The 15681-nt window shown below is 40.5% G+C and overlaps 1 protein-coding gene across 9 annotated transcripts in view; it reads left to right on the top strand.

The window, feature by feature from the left end:
• The first annotated feature begins 627 nt into the window (after positions 1–627).
• Positions 628–15681, top strand: part of ncam1b (neural cell adhesion molecule 1b) — a 74264-nt gene continuing 59210 nt past the window's right edge. For 3 of the 9 annotated variants that reach the window (XM_072392263.1, XM_072392262.1, XM_072392266.1), the window contains exon 1: positions 628–943. In XM_072392263.1, coding sequence (XP_072248364.1) covers positions 892–943 — 52 coding nt within the window. In that variant the 5' untranslated portion in view covers positions 628–891. The remainder of the gene's footprint in view (positions 944–15681) is intronic. The other 6 variants (XM_072392267.1, XM_072392268.1, XM_072392269.1 and 3 more) reach the window with 3 other exon arrangements.

Raw genomic sequence — 15681 nt, 5'->3', positions numbered from 1 at the left:
AACCGTGACTCTGTTGATTTATGCTCTATTTATCAGTTTTAAAAAAAATCAGCTGTTATCAAATTTGGATGTAATTCTCCTGACTATGTTTTTTTTTTTACTTGAACTTGGTTAATAGGCTTTCACCTAATTAACTTTTTAAAATCTACAACAGTTGGTGGTTAGTAATGAATTTCAGTACATACGGAACAACAGACAATTGCTTTCGTTTTTGTTCAAATTAGTTTAGACTTTTAATTGAATTTTAGAGGAGCCAACCAATTAATATCTTTTCATTTACTGACTAATTTATCTCTACTGGCAACCCAGTGGTCGTGAAAATGGCTTCAAAGTGACAAAAATACAGAAACAAAAATACTCTGTATATTAAAGCCATCACTTACAGTAGCTCATAACAGAAAATGACCCCCCTGAAGAGCTATTGACAAAATAACATATGAGTAATTTTGGTCACTACCTTTTTCAAAATTAACAAATATATTATTTTGTATCTCACATCTATCATTTTTATCTCCTTCAACGCTAGGCAAGCGCAGCATCATCCTTGCTTTGCTGGTATTTCCCTATGACAGTGCCCGTCTTTGAGCGCCGCGCACTATTCAGCAAGAGATCCTTCGTGCTGCCTGTGCGGAGTAATCCACGTGTGTGAGCAGGCTCCGCTTGTCAGTCAGACTTTGAACTGTGCACTGGCGCTCATCACTGCTTATCTCTGGCTGCTGCTTGTCATCAAAGACGCTGCTACTGACACTCATCGCCGACGAGATCAGATATATAGATTAGGATGAACAGTAGCTAAAAAAGGCAAGAAAACCCGAGGGTAGCACTGTAGTGACCGAGAGGAGATTAAACGTTAGCTACGCCGCCTAACGTTCACGCTACTCGGGAGTTGCGATGGTCCAGTCCAGGGATATTTTTTTAGCCTTACTTTTTGTGGGCTTTACAGGTAAGAATCTTCATATTTGAACCAAACTCTACGATTTTAATCTGGTCTCGGTTGTGTTGTTGTTTTGCTGAGAGTATCCCATCTGTTTCCAGCCTTTTAATTGTGGTCAGGACCGCAAGCACCCACTTTGCCTCCTCCGCCCTCAGGCACTCTTTTATTTAGCAGGTGCGACGGTGACGTTACTGCGACTGCTGCTAATTAGCTTAGTGGCGAGCTGTTTGTCAAGTAAAGACAGCTTGCTTGCTAATGTGTTATGGTGCCATTTTTGTGTACACACACACACACACACACACTTAGCGGGCTACAAGACGATGCTCTTTGCGTGACCAGACTTGTACGCTGACTTGACATTATCGCACATTAAATAAAAATATGTCGCTGAGGTACAGGCTTTAGATTTGTATTAACGTGAATGTTGACAGCGCGTGCATAAGAACGTGGCTCGGGGATTACGTGTCTCTGTATTTTGTGGTCGTGTAGATGTGGGCCGGTGGTCTCTGCTCGGATGGGACGTGCTTGTTGTTGATGGGGAGTGATGCTGGACTCCGTGTATTTGTAGACGCAAACTAAATCTTCTGCTTTGTTTCGCTCTCTTGTCAATTGGAGGGTGTGCAGCGCAAAGCAAAATAAAGCCCATCTCGGCACGCACCTGCTCGTCAGTGCACTGCGATGATGGCACCGTGGAGGTGTTGTTTACGATGGACACGATCCACGTCGAGGATCCGTCGGGTTATTTGTCTCTGGCACACTCCTGCTTTGCAAGCACAACTTCTCTACTCTGAATCATCTCTTATGTAATCTGATGCCACGACACAGGCTTTGAAATGAGATCCCCCCCCTTAAGTTGTTAAATGTGCCGTTACGTAAGTCTAATTGAGGGAGTTTTGTGTGAAATTACGTTTTAATAACATTTGCACGCCTATCCTTGATTAACGTCAGTAATTTGACGAGCGAGGTGCTTATGTTTGAAGCACCACTCTTAGGCTCAGGATTTTCCGTGGGATAGCCTTTTAATCCTTCATGTACAATCCGACGTGCAAGGGTGTTCCTCGGGCAAGAGAGGAAAACGCAGTGGGAGTGGAGCCCTCACTGCATTGTGATGGTAATATATTCAACCCCCCCCCCCCAAAATATCGAATTTTGCAAGACTTTTTTTTGCATAATGCAATCTACTCCTATTTAGATGGGTCTTAACACTTGTACTGCTCTTTATTTTTTTTTAACGCACCTAAGCACCAATTACATTTCAACTCGCCCTTGAAATCCAGCTTTGTCCACAGGTTACCAATGAATAGTTTAATAAAAACCTATTTATTTCACAGAGGCGTTAAGATGAGATCTGGAGAGCAAAGTGCAGCGCTTGAGCCACTAAAGAGGAGTGTGTTTGACAGGACCTGTTTTTTGTGCTGATGATGATCTTGTTGGAGGGATCTTAAGCTGTTAGGAATGTTGTATCGCTTTTAAGTAGCTTTTTAATACTGTAGTATATTAAGTTTTGATCAATTCAGATAATTCCATTGACTGCTTTTCATTCTCGTCTGCAGTCAGATAATATATTTGATGAGGATCCTTTCATTTATTCAATTAGTAGTTTGTATTAAGAGTCGAGATTGAATATTTGGTAAAGTGGACATTTTATGGTGAATGCGGATTAGTCAGATTTAGGGCAAGTGATATTTTAAGGATATTTGGCACTTTTTCCACTGCAGGTTGTTGTCACTTTTTGGGTGCAATGACATTAAACTCATTTTTGACCAATTGCAGACCAATTTCAGGGTCATTTAGGACCTGCAACCAGTTGTTTCAGCTCTTCTGTACAACATAATTAGGTTTTGGTTTCCACGATAACCTGGTAAGTATTGTTTGAAATATACACATCAGTGGACAAGTTGGGCTTGATACAAGTAAATATATATAGCAAAGTGAGATTTTTTTCAGTTGAAATACACAACAGTTTATTTCCCCATTTGTTGATTCCCACGGTTAGTTTATGTGCCATTACACAAGCTTAAAGTTTTAATCAAACCAAGTTTTGCAGCGTTTGTAACACAGTACACAAATGTGACAAATAGTGATTTGTATGACATTTTTAAACTTTGAGTGGCTGCATGTAAATAAGAAAAAAACAATATTTTTATTGATGATTTTAGGGCAGAGTTGAAGCATTCATGATTGAACAGACACTGAGGACGGGATTCACACTTTCTCTGTTCCCTGTCCTGGAATTGATTGTCTGTCAGCTGATAACTTCCGTACAGAAACCTCTCCAGTAAAATAAAACCCAGCCTGAGAAAACGAAGCAAACTAGGCAGGATAAGAGATGAGTTCTAAATGTCCTCCACCTGTGAGGCTGATCAATAAGTTGAAGCTCCGCATGTCACCTCACCATAGGGCTTGTGTCAACAGGAAAATGCCTCTATGTGCTTTACAGTAGGATTTTTCTTTTTCACTTTGTCTGTGTTGCATCATCAGTCACGTGGAACTCATGACGTAGCTCCATGGTGCTCCATTTACAAAGCAAGATGGAAGCATGGCTGACTGCAGGCTGATATGTAAAGGCTGCAGCCTTCCCTATGACTGACTTAGCTCTGCAAGGATGGAAATCGATGCTGGCAAAAGTGATGGCAGCGAGTCCAACAGCTCCAACTTGACAAAGTGATTATTTCAGAGTGTGCACATAATGTACTGGCAACAGAGCATCCTATATTGATGCTTCACTGTTGCTGTTCTTTAAGTCCCATTATCACAACCAATCATTTTTACATGATTAGATAACTTACACGAGTGTAGAGGGTTTTATAGGCTAATGAGACTCAAAGTATCTCAGCTCAGCATGATTGTACCTTGTAGACGGCAAGATGTACCGTTAGAGATTAAACTTATGCTTATTTCAATAATTGATGATGGTCTGTACTTTATATAGATATTATATGAATACATGTTTATCCATAAAGCACAGAAAAAGCATCAAATAAATTTTAAAGAATTATAAAGAATCTAAAGTCGGTAGATTTTCACCATTTTTCCTGAACAAATTACCTCAGTGTTTACCAGCTTGTAAATTATTCTATTAATTTATTTGATTGGACTGCTTAATGCTCACAGCTTTGTATAACACAGCATTGCTACAGGGTTTTATTTGACCAGTAATTCACAGCATATTTCAGCATCCTATTAAAACCGTCACAGATAACCGGCATGTTTGTGTGCCAACCAGAGGGACAGTTTCTGAACCCGCGTTGCAACAGAGCTGTTACTGTAATGTGCATCTGAAGTCTTTGTTAAACCAGGCTGCCCTCTGACTTCTGCTGTCAAGCACCACTCTGGCCGTACTGAAACCTTACACTTGCACAAAAGCTATTTGTGAGGTCCAGCCAAAGCCTTTCACCTTGTGTCTCTTGTTTTTGTTTCATCTTATCAAGACATTAAACCTGATAACATCAGAATATCGACTGACCATCTGCAGCTAAGCAGGAGGATGTTCATTGGCCCAGAATTAGTTTCAGACTATAACTGATAATGAAGATGCACATTAATGGAGGTAATTTCAGGGAAACTACTCTTATCTGTTTCTATTTACGATTCCCAAGTATTTGAGCTATTCAGGCAAGTAATCTTAAGAAATAAATGTTATTTAGACTATGATGCCAGCTGAATACACATTTCCTCTGGATCAGAGACAATCACTTGCTTGCATATCGCTTGCACATCGTTTTTTGACATTTTAGCACATTTTAAGGTTTCCATCAAGAATTAGGAAGAGGCAAGAGGGAGGCCTAGGTTTTGTTACAGCTCGGGCTTGACTCTACGGTGATGGCTACTGGAACAGACAGATCCAGGTCTGAGAGGGTTCAGAGGAGATTCATTGCCTAAGGATTCCAAATAGATGACATTACATGAGCACGTGACACTGTGTGGTACAGCAGGAGGAACATAAACATCCTTTCCTAAGGGTTTGCTGACAGAAGCTGTGGGATTAGCAGTTGTTTTTCACCGATTAGCCTCTGCAGTGGTAGCATCCTTATGCCATTCCTGTGAGGTTTGGCTCATCATAATGGGGATTAATGTTAATGAGATTTAATTTAAGAGTATAAAACAGGTTAAACACAACACTGAACAGACACAGAGCTTTGTTTGTTTCATGTGTCTACTGTTTGCTCACTGAAAGCCTGCTTTTCAGACAGATATCGCAATCATACTACCTTCAAACTATGCCTGCTTTTCTCTAAATTGTCAACCTGTTCAGATCGTGTCACATGCCAGGAAATCAGAGCAACGTGTCCTTGTCATTCATGAAACGGGGTGGGGGCAGCCACTGTGAATACAGGTTCCCTTCAGACAGGTAACCCTAGATTGGCAAACTTTTTCGGCATTGTGTGGCTTCTTTCCACTTTGATGCTTTGTGAGACCAAAGGACTAAAGGAGTGTTTCAGACTGACAAGGTTTTCTCAAACTCTCTGTTTTTCTATAGATAGATCACTTATGTAGGCTCCACTGTAGGTTATGTGTCAATGTTGCATTGAGGCATTTTTCTTTTTCTTTTTAATTGTCAGCTGATGAGTTCAGATTTGTCTGTCCAGACATCACCGGCCTATCTGCTGTAACCACGTTGGCTTCTTTAACAACATAGCTGTGCTCGTGGCGGGGCCATCCAGCAGGAGGTCCTCTCAAACATGCAACGCACAGAAGGATCCCAACCAAGTGCCAGAGGGCAATCTATTTTCTTCAGAGGTTCTTGTTTTTATTTTGCTATTTTGACTTCATGGAATCCTTCTAGATACAGTCAGGCTATGGAAAAAAAACACATTCAGTCTGACACCTTGGACTTAGCCATTGAACCATTTTAACATGGCTGTTTTCTTTTCTGCTCCTGTTTGTCAGTTCTTTATGTAAATGCTTAGTGCACTCACAAAATATATTTGCTTTTCTTTCAAGCTCATTCACTTGCAAATAAAGACCGATTTCCCCCATTTGCTCAGGCCATTATGAAGCGAGAGCGCCTCCTGGCTCCCTTTGGTCTCTCTGTCTCCTATTTGGTAATGAGAGAATCAGGGAATAGACAGTCCTCCTGTGACCTAAACTAAGTCACCACAGCCTTGTCTGTGGCCCATGTGTCCTCTGAAGGAGGAGGCGAGCCGACCATATTTTCCCTGTCTGTGATGGAAAGAACTGTGTACCACTTTAACGAGAGATATGGGTGAGTCTTCTTAACTCAAGCTCACAGTCTTTTTGAGCTTGCAGTATGTCTGATATAAGAGAAAGAGTGTCTCATCTTAGCATCATAAAGCAACGTGCTGTTGGCTAGGATTAAGCTTTCAACTTCTTTTGTGTTGTGTGAAGAGAAGCAGCGTGTGTCCCCTCATGCATGCATGCATGCACATCATCACATCATGGTGCATTCATCACTGAAACACTATGGGATGCATCACTGTACATAGAGCAGAGTAGATTTATATTATAGAGCTATACCTCAGGGTTTTTTCAATGCAGTCACTGAGATGTGCAACTCTGTAACATTTATACTTCTCTACCGGTTTAGTTATTGTGATTTAATGTATTAATAATCTCTTAAGCTAGTAGTCGACATTTGGTAGTCAGTCATGTACAATTCTGCTTTTTCAGCTGGGATTTTCTTTAAACTGCTGTAAGGTGTAAAAGCTCTGCCATATTAGGATGAATTTGACTCACAGACATCATGTCCTCGTGAAACTAAACGCGCCGCTAGCAACGCTCGGTATGGTTACAAGCACAGTTGAATTGAGCTATTTTTACAGCTCCACATAGCCTTTTAATCTGACTGCAGGAGGGGAATCAAGGAGTTTTAAAGGAGGAGTTATTGACCATGTATGTCCAAAGCCACGATGCTGTGTACTGCATGAGAAAACGTTGGAGACATTCTGCTGCTTGTAGCTTTCTTTGTGGGAGATAATTGTACATGCGAGGGCAGCCCGACTCACTGCACAGCCGCTGAGCTTTTTAAGTTACTTGAATGGTGATGATGTTGCGTTACTGAAGTCCGGATTTTTTTTTTTAGAGCAGAGTGACAGTCTGCAAATGCTCTAAGTGATCGTGATTATACACAAGGCCTCCATGGGCTGATTTTCAGTCGTAAAAAATGTGAAGGAAAGCAGCATTTTTCTTGGGAATTCAATATTAATCCACACTTAAAGTTGGCTGTTTTTACAAAAGAATAAACTGTTAAGTATGTGTGGAGCATCTAGACCCTGTTAGTCTGTTGGATGGCTGCATGCAGAGTTAATCGACCCTCAGCTGTATTTTCTGGGTGTATTACTCTGGGTTTGAAAAGCTGGATCATCAAAAGTCTGGTTCAGGTTGGATTATCACAGTAAATCGATTACTGTTATACACACAATGGGAAGCCCTAATTACAGAATGTAACTATTCAACTGCAGAGCTTTCAGTCAAAGTGATGGCAAAACGATATTGTACTGGTAAGTCTTTCAGAAAGTAACAGTAATAACTCCCTGGAAGTTTGTTTATCAACTTCATTAACTAGATTAAGTAAAAAATTAAGAAAAAACCTAGCTGAATTATCTGAAGTTGGACTGTGGAGAGCTGGAATGAATGAATGTTCTCGGCTCACTTTCTTCTCGAGTCCAGCAGTGAACCAGCCCAAGTTGGTAAAACCACCTAATAAAATCATTTTCTGACACTTTCTTATTGATCGTGTATCCTCTGAGGCTGGTGTTGGATGTGAGATGCATGCACCTCAGCACAGCTGACAGCAGAACATGTCCAGACAAATCTGGCCTCGTTGTTCTGCAGGTTAAATGCCAGCAGCTTGGGCTCAGAGTTTGTGGCCAAACGGAGGAGGTGGGATGTACTTTACAGGTTACGTTTTCAGTTGGTCGTGACTTTAAATACAACAATGTGGGATCTCAAGAACAGAAAAAGTCACCCCCTCCAATAATATGTTCCCTGGCAAAATTTCTTGTTTTCTGTCTTTCTCAAGACAGAAATGGGCACATCCGCCCAGATTAAGTCACAACTTGTTTCCTGCAAAGAGATCTTAAACCCACTGACTGAAGGACTAATTCTCTGGATGCCAGGTACATTCAGTTAGCTAAAGACTGTGCCAAGCTGCAAATGAAAATTGACAATTTGATCAACACATTGTTGGAGAACAAGAGGTCCTCCACTTAAATCTCCAGCATGCCCTGTATCCACGGTACTTGGTTTTGCTCTCTCACTTCTTATCTAACAGATGTAGAATGCCCACGTTCAGTCCTTTGGTAAACTTCACCTTTTTCCACATTTCAAACAAAAAAAAATAAAAAATTTAATGCCAGAAAGAGGAGAATCCACAGAGAACAGCACAGAGCTGGGGAAGAATATGAGAAGGCAGAGATATTTAGCTGAAACTGGTGGAATAAGTTTAACTTCTCATTTCAATTGGATTTCTACAATTCAGTGAGTTTAAGATTCACTAAAAAGATGTACATTCAGACGCTAACCCGCCCCCATTCACTGTGTGAAAAAACAAATTAAATAGGGACCCACATCTATTTTTTTACTATATAGATAAATTGAATGGTCTTTGTGTTACTAGATAATTACTAGATAATGCATTTTAAGTACCGCCCACTCATACTTACTGGTCAGAGATATATTGCAGTTTTTTTAATGTTTTCATCTGTTAGTGAGTTCAGATTCAGCTGTGAATCTACAGGCTTCTTTTCCGGTGCCTGGGAGCTGTTCAACACCCATGTTGAGCTTTGCAGGAGGATGCATCATGTTCAGTGCGATGATGTCAGAGCACAGATATTAAAGAAAAAAGCTGACTAACAGTTTATCTGTCGTTGCAGTAGGAGACGCGACACGTTTTTCCTCACTCCGTGTTTAAGACGACCATTTTTTAAAGTATTTTTATTGTTTTTTATAAAAGAAAACATTTAAATGAAGTCTGAGAAATCACTGAAGTAGTGCAGTGACATTCTGTAAGTTATTTTTAAATATCTAATTAGATCACCGTAATAAGGTAGAATCTCCTGGGGAAAATTAGCCGCTATAACTGTGTCTGATCCATTCAACATGCAAGATCCACTTTGAAATGATGTCAGTGATTACTGCATGCAGTCGATTCTTGGCCAGCCCTCAGAGGTATTTCAACCGACACACCAGTATATTTGATCTGGTTTAAGAATGCTGCATATAAAAAGCTTCGACTAATGCTGTGCATTTTCAGCATCTTTTAATTTGCATAAAAACTGCCAATACCTGAGCCAAATGGTCATTGTTCATTAATACTCATGTATAATAATCACCTTTTTGAAGTTTTATTAGCTTACAGCTTCAGGGGTGACCAGAGTGTTCAGGTTATTATCAAGGTGGTTATGTTTGTGATTATGAGAGAACAGAAACGCTTAGAAAGGGCCATTACTGAGGATGGGGAATCAACCCAATTTCATTCTCATTCATGCAGAGTAATCTGAAATGATGTCACAGACATGTCTAAAGGTGAAGGGGAAACCTGCTTGGCAACATGAACCATCCCTGTAGCTCCTGCCACTAAGAGCACGGACACAATGAATAATTTTTATGTTAGATATTGTGGAACATTTAGACATATTGTAAGATTTGTTTATGTACTCTAGCAGCCCCTTCACCACAAAGAGTTTAGTTTAATTTGATGAATGTACATTTCTGTTTTAAAAGAATACTCTGGATTGTTTTAGATTCTCTCCTTTAAGTTTGAACTTTATACCGGGCTGATGACTTTACACAGTGCAGTCTGAGATCTTTGCATCCACGCTGACCTTTGTTATCTGGACAAGCCTGTGGCAACTGATCCCAATGAATAAGTAATTAAGGAAATTGCACCATCACTCTGACATTTACTTTCCTTGCTGCTTGCTCTTTTGTGACATGAGGATTTCTACCCATTTTAGCCCATTTGAACAGTTATTTCGCCTCAAAGGGGTGTTGATAATGACTTGAATGGTTTTATCTATATTTCCGCTTATTCACATCGCGGGTAACAATTGTTTCCTCCCCTACAGAGTGGCTTTTACTCGAAGGATGCAACACATATAGAGACTCGCTCGATTTACTGCAGAGCCAATCCTTTTCACAAACGGACACCATAACTAATCTGATGTAGCCACTGAAGTTTGGGCGTGGAGGCAATTTTCAGAGGCTATTACAGACCAATTTAGGTTATTTTTATTTAGATTTGTGGATTCCTAACATTAAGTGGCAATATCAAGGGCTGAGCAGGACACTTAGCGGGATTCACAAAGCTCGCACTCATCCATTGGATGGGAGGCGTAGTTGGAAGATGTCTGAGGCAGAGGTTTCTGGAAGACTCCAGTTAACTCCTCAGTGGCACCGTGCCGGTTATAGATGAAATTTCAGCTGAAATGCTGTTTGGATATTGCCAGGCATGGTAACAGCTCTCACAGCGAGGGGAAAATAAACAAAAACAGAAAAGCACGACAACGTCTTCATTTTCATTTCTGGGATGCTGAAGGTGTTGGATATTGTTGGGCTTTGTTATAGCTGCCTTAGAATGTGATATACAGATGAAAATGTCGGCCAGTTAATAGCGTTGATGTTTTCCGCTTTTATAATCGGCATCAGATGATCACAGGACAGTTAAAAATCAATGGCCAGGCTTCGGCGTGCCGACAGTGTTGCTGTTTACTGCTCCACTGTACTGTTTCTGTTGGGTCAACTACAGACAGAAAACACAATAGATCTATTCAAGCAAAAAATGACGGGTTGAATAATTGTCGGTTTAAGATCTGCAATTTGGTGTCTCACACGTTTATTGTAATTAAACCCTTGTGTTTTGTCAAAGCAAAGTACCTGCAATGATGCGTTGTTCATTGGCTGCTGCGCTCTAGAAGTCATCAACATTAACATCTGCCATTGAAAACCCTTGCAGGTCAAACACTGCAACCAATATAAATCCTTAAAAGCCTGTTGTCGAGTGCTGGAAATCAATGCTGAGCTATTGTTGAATCCTCCAGCCCCGTGTGGGAAACGTCGGTCAGCTGTTAGTCCATCTCAGTGTCTGCTTAGGGCTTAGGGAAGTGTTTCTTTACATTCTGCAGGCTCGTTACATTTTTACCTTTGCCTCTTACCTTTGTGGTCACTTTTTCTAGCTGTGGTAAACTGAGGTGAAAACCTTCACCACAGATTAAAAAGTCTTTGTTAGTTGCAGATAACACAACAAGCTTTCCTGTGTGTTTGTATCAGTTTGTCTCTGCGGAGCAGAACATTCATAACACAAATTCATAATCACCTCGATCAAACAGAAATAGTTGTTTTTCACATAATTCTGTACCGCTGGCATCACTTCATTAGTCTGAGTAACCTCTAGCCAGTTGCCTTAGTCAGTGCATTTTATATATTTTTTATCTTTAATTCATTTTTATGTCATTTATTTCTTTAGGCAGTTATTTTTCTCCCAACCACTTGTCTGGAGCTTATTATCTCTGAGAGTTGTAAACATTCTCTGGGTCTTGCTGACCATAAAACCAGTTTTAACTCCTCACAAATGTATTTCCGCTGTGGCTGTGAAAGAAAATAGGAAAAACTGAAAGCGAAATTACTGCAGATGATGAACTGCACGGTTTAATTGTCCCCACCGAGCGTTTTTATGATAACTAAGAGACGGCTTCGCTTTCTGGTCTCTCACTCACTCAAGATGCAGCTAACACACGCTGTTCATCACTCCCACGATGTGTTTCATAAGACAAGCCATGATTACATTAAAAGAGAAAGAAAACTGGATATTTTCGAGTCACAGTAGTTCAGAAATGTTGCCACATTATCTCTAAAAATGGTAAAAACAAAACGGCGTAGACGTGGTTGCAGTCTCACGAGCGATGAGAACAGCGCTGAGTCGGTTCTATGCTGCGACAGCAGCCAGTTCAGTGCTGTGAACCCCACATCTGTTCATCTGCAGCAGAAGATGGGATCGATACTGTAGAAAATAAATGTATGTAATGGGTTACTATTTTTTAGTTTTTATAAATATCTGAATCTGTCTTTTTTTTTTTTTTGCTGGTCAACATTTACACATTTTTACACAGGCGTGTTGTCACTGAAGCCGTGTCTCCACAATACTTACTTATACTCATGCTTTTGGATAAACAGACGCCCAGTTAAAGTTTGTTTCAAGCGTAGCCGCTTACTTTTACCTGTCCTGCAGTTATGGAGCGACTTCTTTTTTTCTTTTTCTTCACCACGTCTGTCCCATAATTTGTCTCCTTTTTTCTTGTTTACATTCATGTGTGTTACATAACTTTTTCAACTTTGGTTTAGCTGCAGCTTAGTGAACAACTGACTGTGCACAATAATTACTTTTATTGCTAAATCGCCTTTTTGATGATGGCTTTCAGCTATGGACAATTGCATGGCCAGTCGGCCCAGCACTGCTTTATGCATACTATGTCCCACTAGTGTGGCCTGCGGACAGTAAGAAGGATGCCATTTGGTTGGAAATTTGACATAATGAAATGGATCGAGAACAGATCTGGGAGAGCTCTTAAAATTAAATGCATATAACCAGATAAATAATGGGGGTGAGCATCTCTGGCAGTCTTGCAAAAATTCTAACTGTGTCATGTCTCAATACAAAGTTGATTTGATTCCCAACTATTTATTCTGCCTTCCAGATATGGTATTCTGGCTCTTATCGCAGTGTAATGTGCAAACCACTGACTCCTAAATTGGATCATCCCGCAAAGCCAGGCAGAAAATCTATGTGCGGTCTTAATTAATGTGACCAAAACAGATTCTTTTTTCAATTAAATTATGACCACAAAAGTTTATCAGCTCATAACTGCAAAATCTGAGATACAATTATGTGGTGAACCCAGACAGAAAAGGGATGATTGGGATTTCTAACGCTTAAATTTTGAGGAGTTTGTCTTCCGTGTTTGACCATGGCCGATCAAAGCAATAACATTACACATCCAAATACTTCTCAGAATGTGTCTGTGTGGTATCAAGCCATGTCAGAATAAAACGCCATTTTGACAAATGTGAACCATGATTTTCTGCTTATAGAAGAAACTTTGTGAATAAAACATCCCACAAGTTATTATTCATGAAAATATGTTGTGGAAAGGTTTGGTTCTAGTAACTAATAAGTTTATTGCATTTTATAAACCATAAATGCACAAACCCTTTAATCCCAATAACATGTTTAAGCAAGAAGATTGTGATCTATTGTAGAAAATGCAGCAGTGAGATCCAACAAGACAAGCACAGACTCAGGTCCACCATCAGAGGCCAGGATGGAGTAGTGTTGCTTTGTTACACCTGATCCCAGGGCTTTAGGTTCTGTTTTGTGTCCAGTTTGATTCTTCATGATGCAAAGGCCACCCCTGGTTATGTTACCCTGATATGTGGCTAACAATGGATAGCAAACGCCAGTTACTCACCAGTGGCTCACTTCTCCTCTGGTTTCTCTCAGCATTCATTATTTCCAAAACCTGCAAGTTACATTTGGACTAAAACAGTTGCTCATTGCTCTTCATTGTTTTCCTTCCTCTTATTTAACTGATGTGGAAGAAGTATTACAATTGCTAACGGTTCTACACCTAAATCCTATATCTGAGATCATTGATGGATCCATTTCTAGTTAGAATAGTAGATGATAAATCAGAGCGTAAAAGAGATTTGAAAAGTTACACATCTGAACATTTATGGTAAATACATGAATCACATTTACCCGATATTGAATATGTAAAATTAAAATGAAATGCGAACAGTATAAGCTCCATCATTTTGAAGCAATCGTTTCTTTGTTTGCACTGTGAATTGCAACTTTTCTGCTTGTCTGTCATGGTCTATTTTACCAAGTCTCTCACACTCCTCCCCAAATGATCTCCTCACAGTATGATTCATTGACTTCCACTGCCTGAAAGCCATCTTGCTTTCTTTGCCAGCACAAGTCGGATGTGTCATGAGCCCCGTTGTGCAACTTTCTAATAGATGCCATAGAATGCGAAAGCAGATGACAAGCCATCTGAAACAGATGAAACTATCAAGTCATCAGTGATAAGAACCAGGCCACTGTAGACACACTTTATCGATGAAACTTTGAAAATGGGGAGAAAACAGTAGAAGGAACCTCCCAGCGGTGTTTGGTATTTACATTTGGACGTGCACGTGTGCAATATCAAGTCGGACTGTTTTTGTTTCAAACTCGATGTGCTGCAAATTTTTTGCTGCATGCTGCTGACAAAAACTCTGTTATTAGTTTGCAGTATTCCCTGTATCTGAGAGAGAAGCCTGTCTGAGAGAGAATGATTTACTCAGGCGTCAAAGCTTTTTCATATGGTCACGTTTTTTTAAACTTCACAAAACAGAAATCGGTTCTTGGAAAGAAATATATGCTGAAAATAAATGTTTTGTTGCCAAAAGAAACTGAACAGACTGGAGAGATGAGTCAGTTTATTCAAACTTGGAACTGCGGAGCCTCCTGTTAGAGGGGACGATATTCACGCTTTTTACCACGAACAGTGGAGATGTTAAAGAAAATGCACGGAAAATTTGGTTTGGACTCTCTGCCGGAGATGTGCGCTCACGGCTTAAAATGTGAAGGAGGGACTGGGGGGGGGGGTCTGTTGAGAGTGCGTTAGGAAGCAGGACAGGACTGCGTTTCCTTCACAGCATGTCGAAAACAGTGGCTGAGGATCCTCGATGTTAAAGGTAGACTGAGATTAAATTCATCTCAATCTCACATTTTCAGTGGAACCACTGATGGTTCAAACGGAACATTTCTCGATTGCGATAAAAGCTAATGTGTCTGACCATGATGTCAAAATACACACCCATTCATCACCATGAGGCTATAGGACTGACTGCATGTGGGGGAGAATGCGTCGAGCCGAAGGGAGGCACACAAGCAGGGGTGGGAGAGACTGTCAAGAACTGTAACGCATCTTTTCAACCCCTCTTTCTGTCTTTGACAAGCGACCCACACATGCACACGTATGTAACGTAACGATGTCAAATGTAAATATGGATAGAACTATAAATACATATGAATACAGCTACAGTGACATTGTTACTCTTGGAGATTGATGGCATAATCGACCCTGGAACAACTGGTACATCCCTGGAATATTTTAGGACTGCAGTGCATGTGTGAAAACGGCCGGACAGAAATGAAGCGGCTGCCTGGCTGCTTGCCCAGGTGTCCTTAAAGCCTTTCTAATGGCCTCACCTGTGCCTCTGTCTTTGCAGCAGGGGGGGATTAGGTGGATGGACCCATCCTTTCACCAGACAAGTGCCAGCCTCTCCAGGCTCATAGCTACCCAAAGATTTTCCCTTTCGTTTTGGACTGTACACTAAGAAAGAGCCGCAGTTCTGCCGTGAGCCTCCAGTGTTGTGCGCAGTGCTGTTATCAACAGCACCGACGCTGACAGAGTAGCATTTGAAATGGCCTCACCCACAAAGAAGGGAGGAATATTACAGCCCCTGTGTTTGGTGCCTTGGAACACGTTGCACAGCATTTAAAGTTCAAGTAAAATGTTTTGTTTTTTTCTTAGTTTTAGTACATACCAAAAATAAGCCAAGTCCTTCTAATGCTTTACAAATGCAGCTATTCAAATAATAATGCCATTAACTTCTTCAAAATGTGTTAACAATGCAGAAAGAGAGTAAATTTAGACAATAACGTATTCCTCAGCTTCACTTTGTAGTGTCTCAAGCTTGTGAGTTTAAGTGTCGGCATTGGAAGAAAACTCATTCAGGTA

This window comes from Leuresthes tenuis, unplaced genomic scaffold, assembly GCF_036924035.1.
Source record: "Leuresthes tenuis unplaced genomic scaffold, fLeuTen1.0.hap1 SCAF_9, whole genome shotgun sequence".
Lineage (NCBI taxonomy): Eukaryota > Metazoa > Chordata > Actinopteri > Atheriniformes > Atherinopsidae > Leuresthes > Leuresthes tenuis.
Note: the sequence above shows the minus strand (reverse complement) of the source record. Positions and strands in the feature narration are given on the sequence as shown.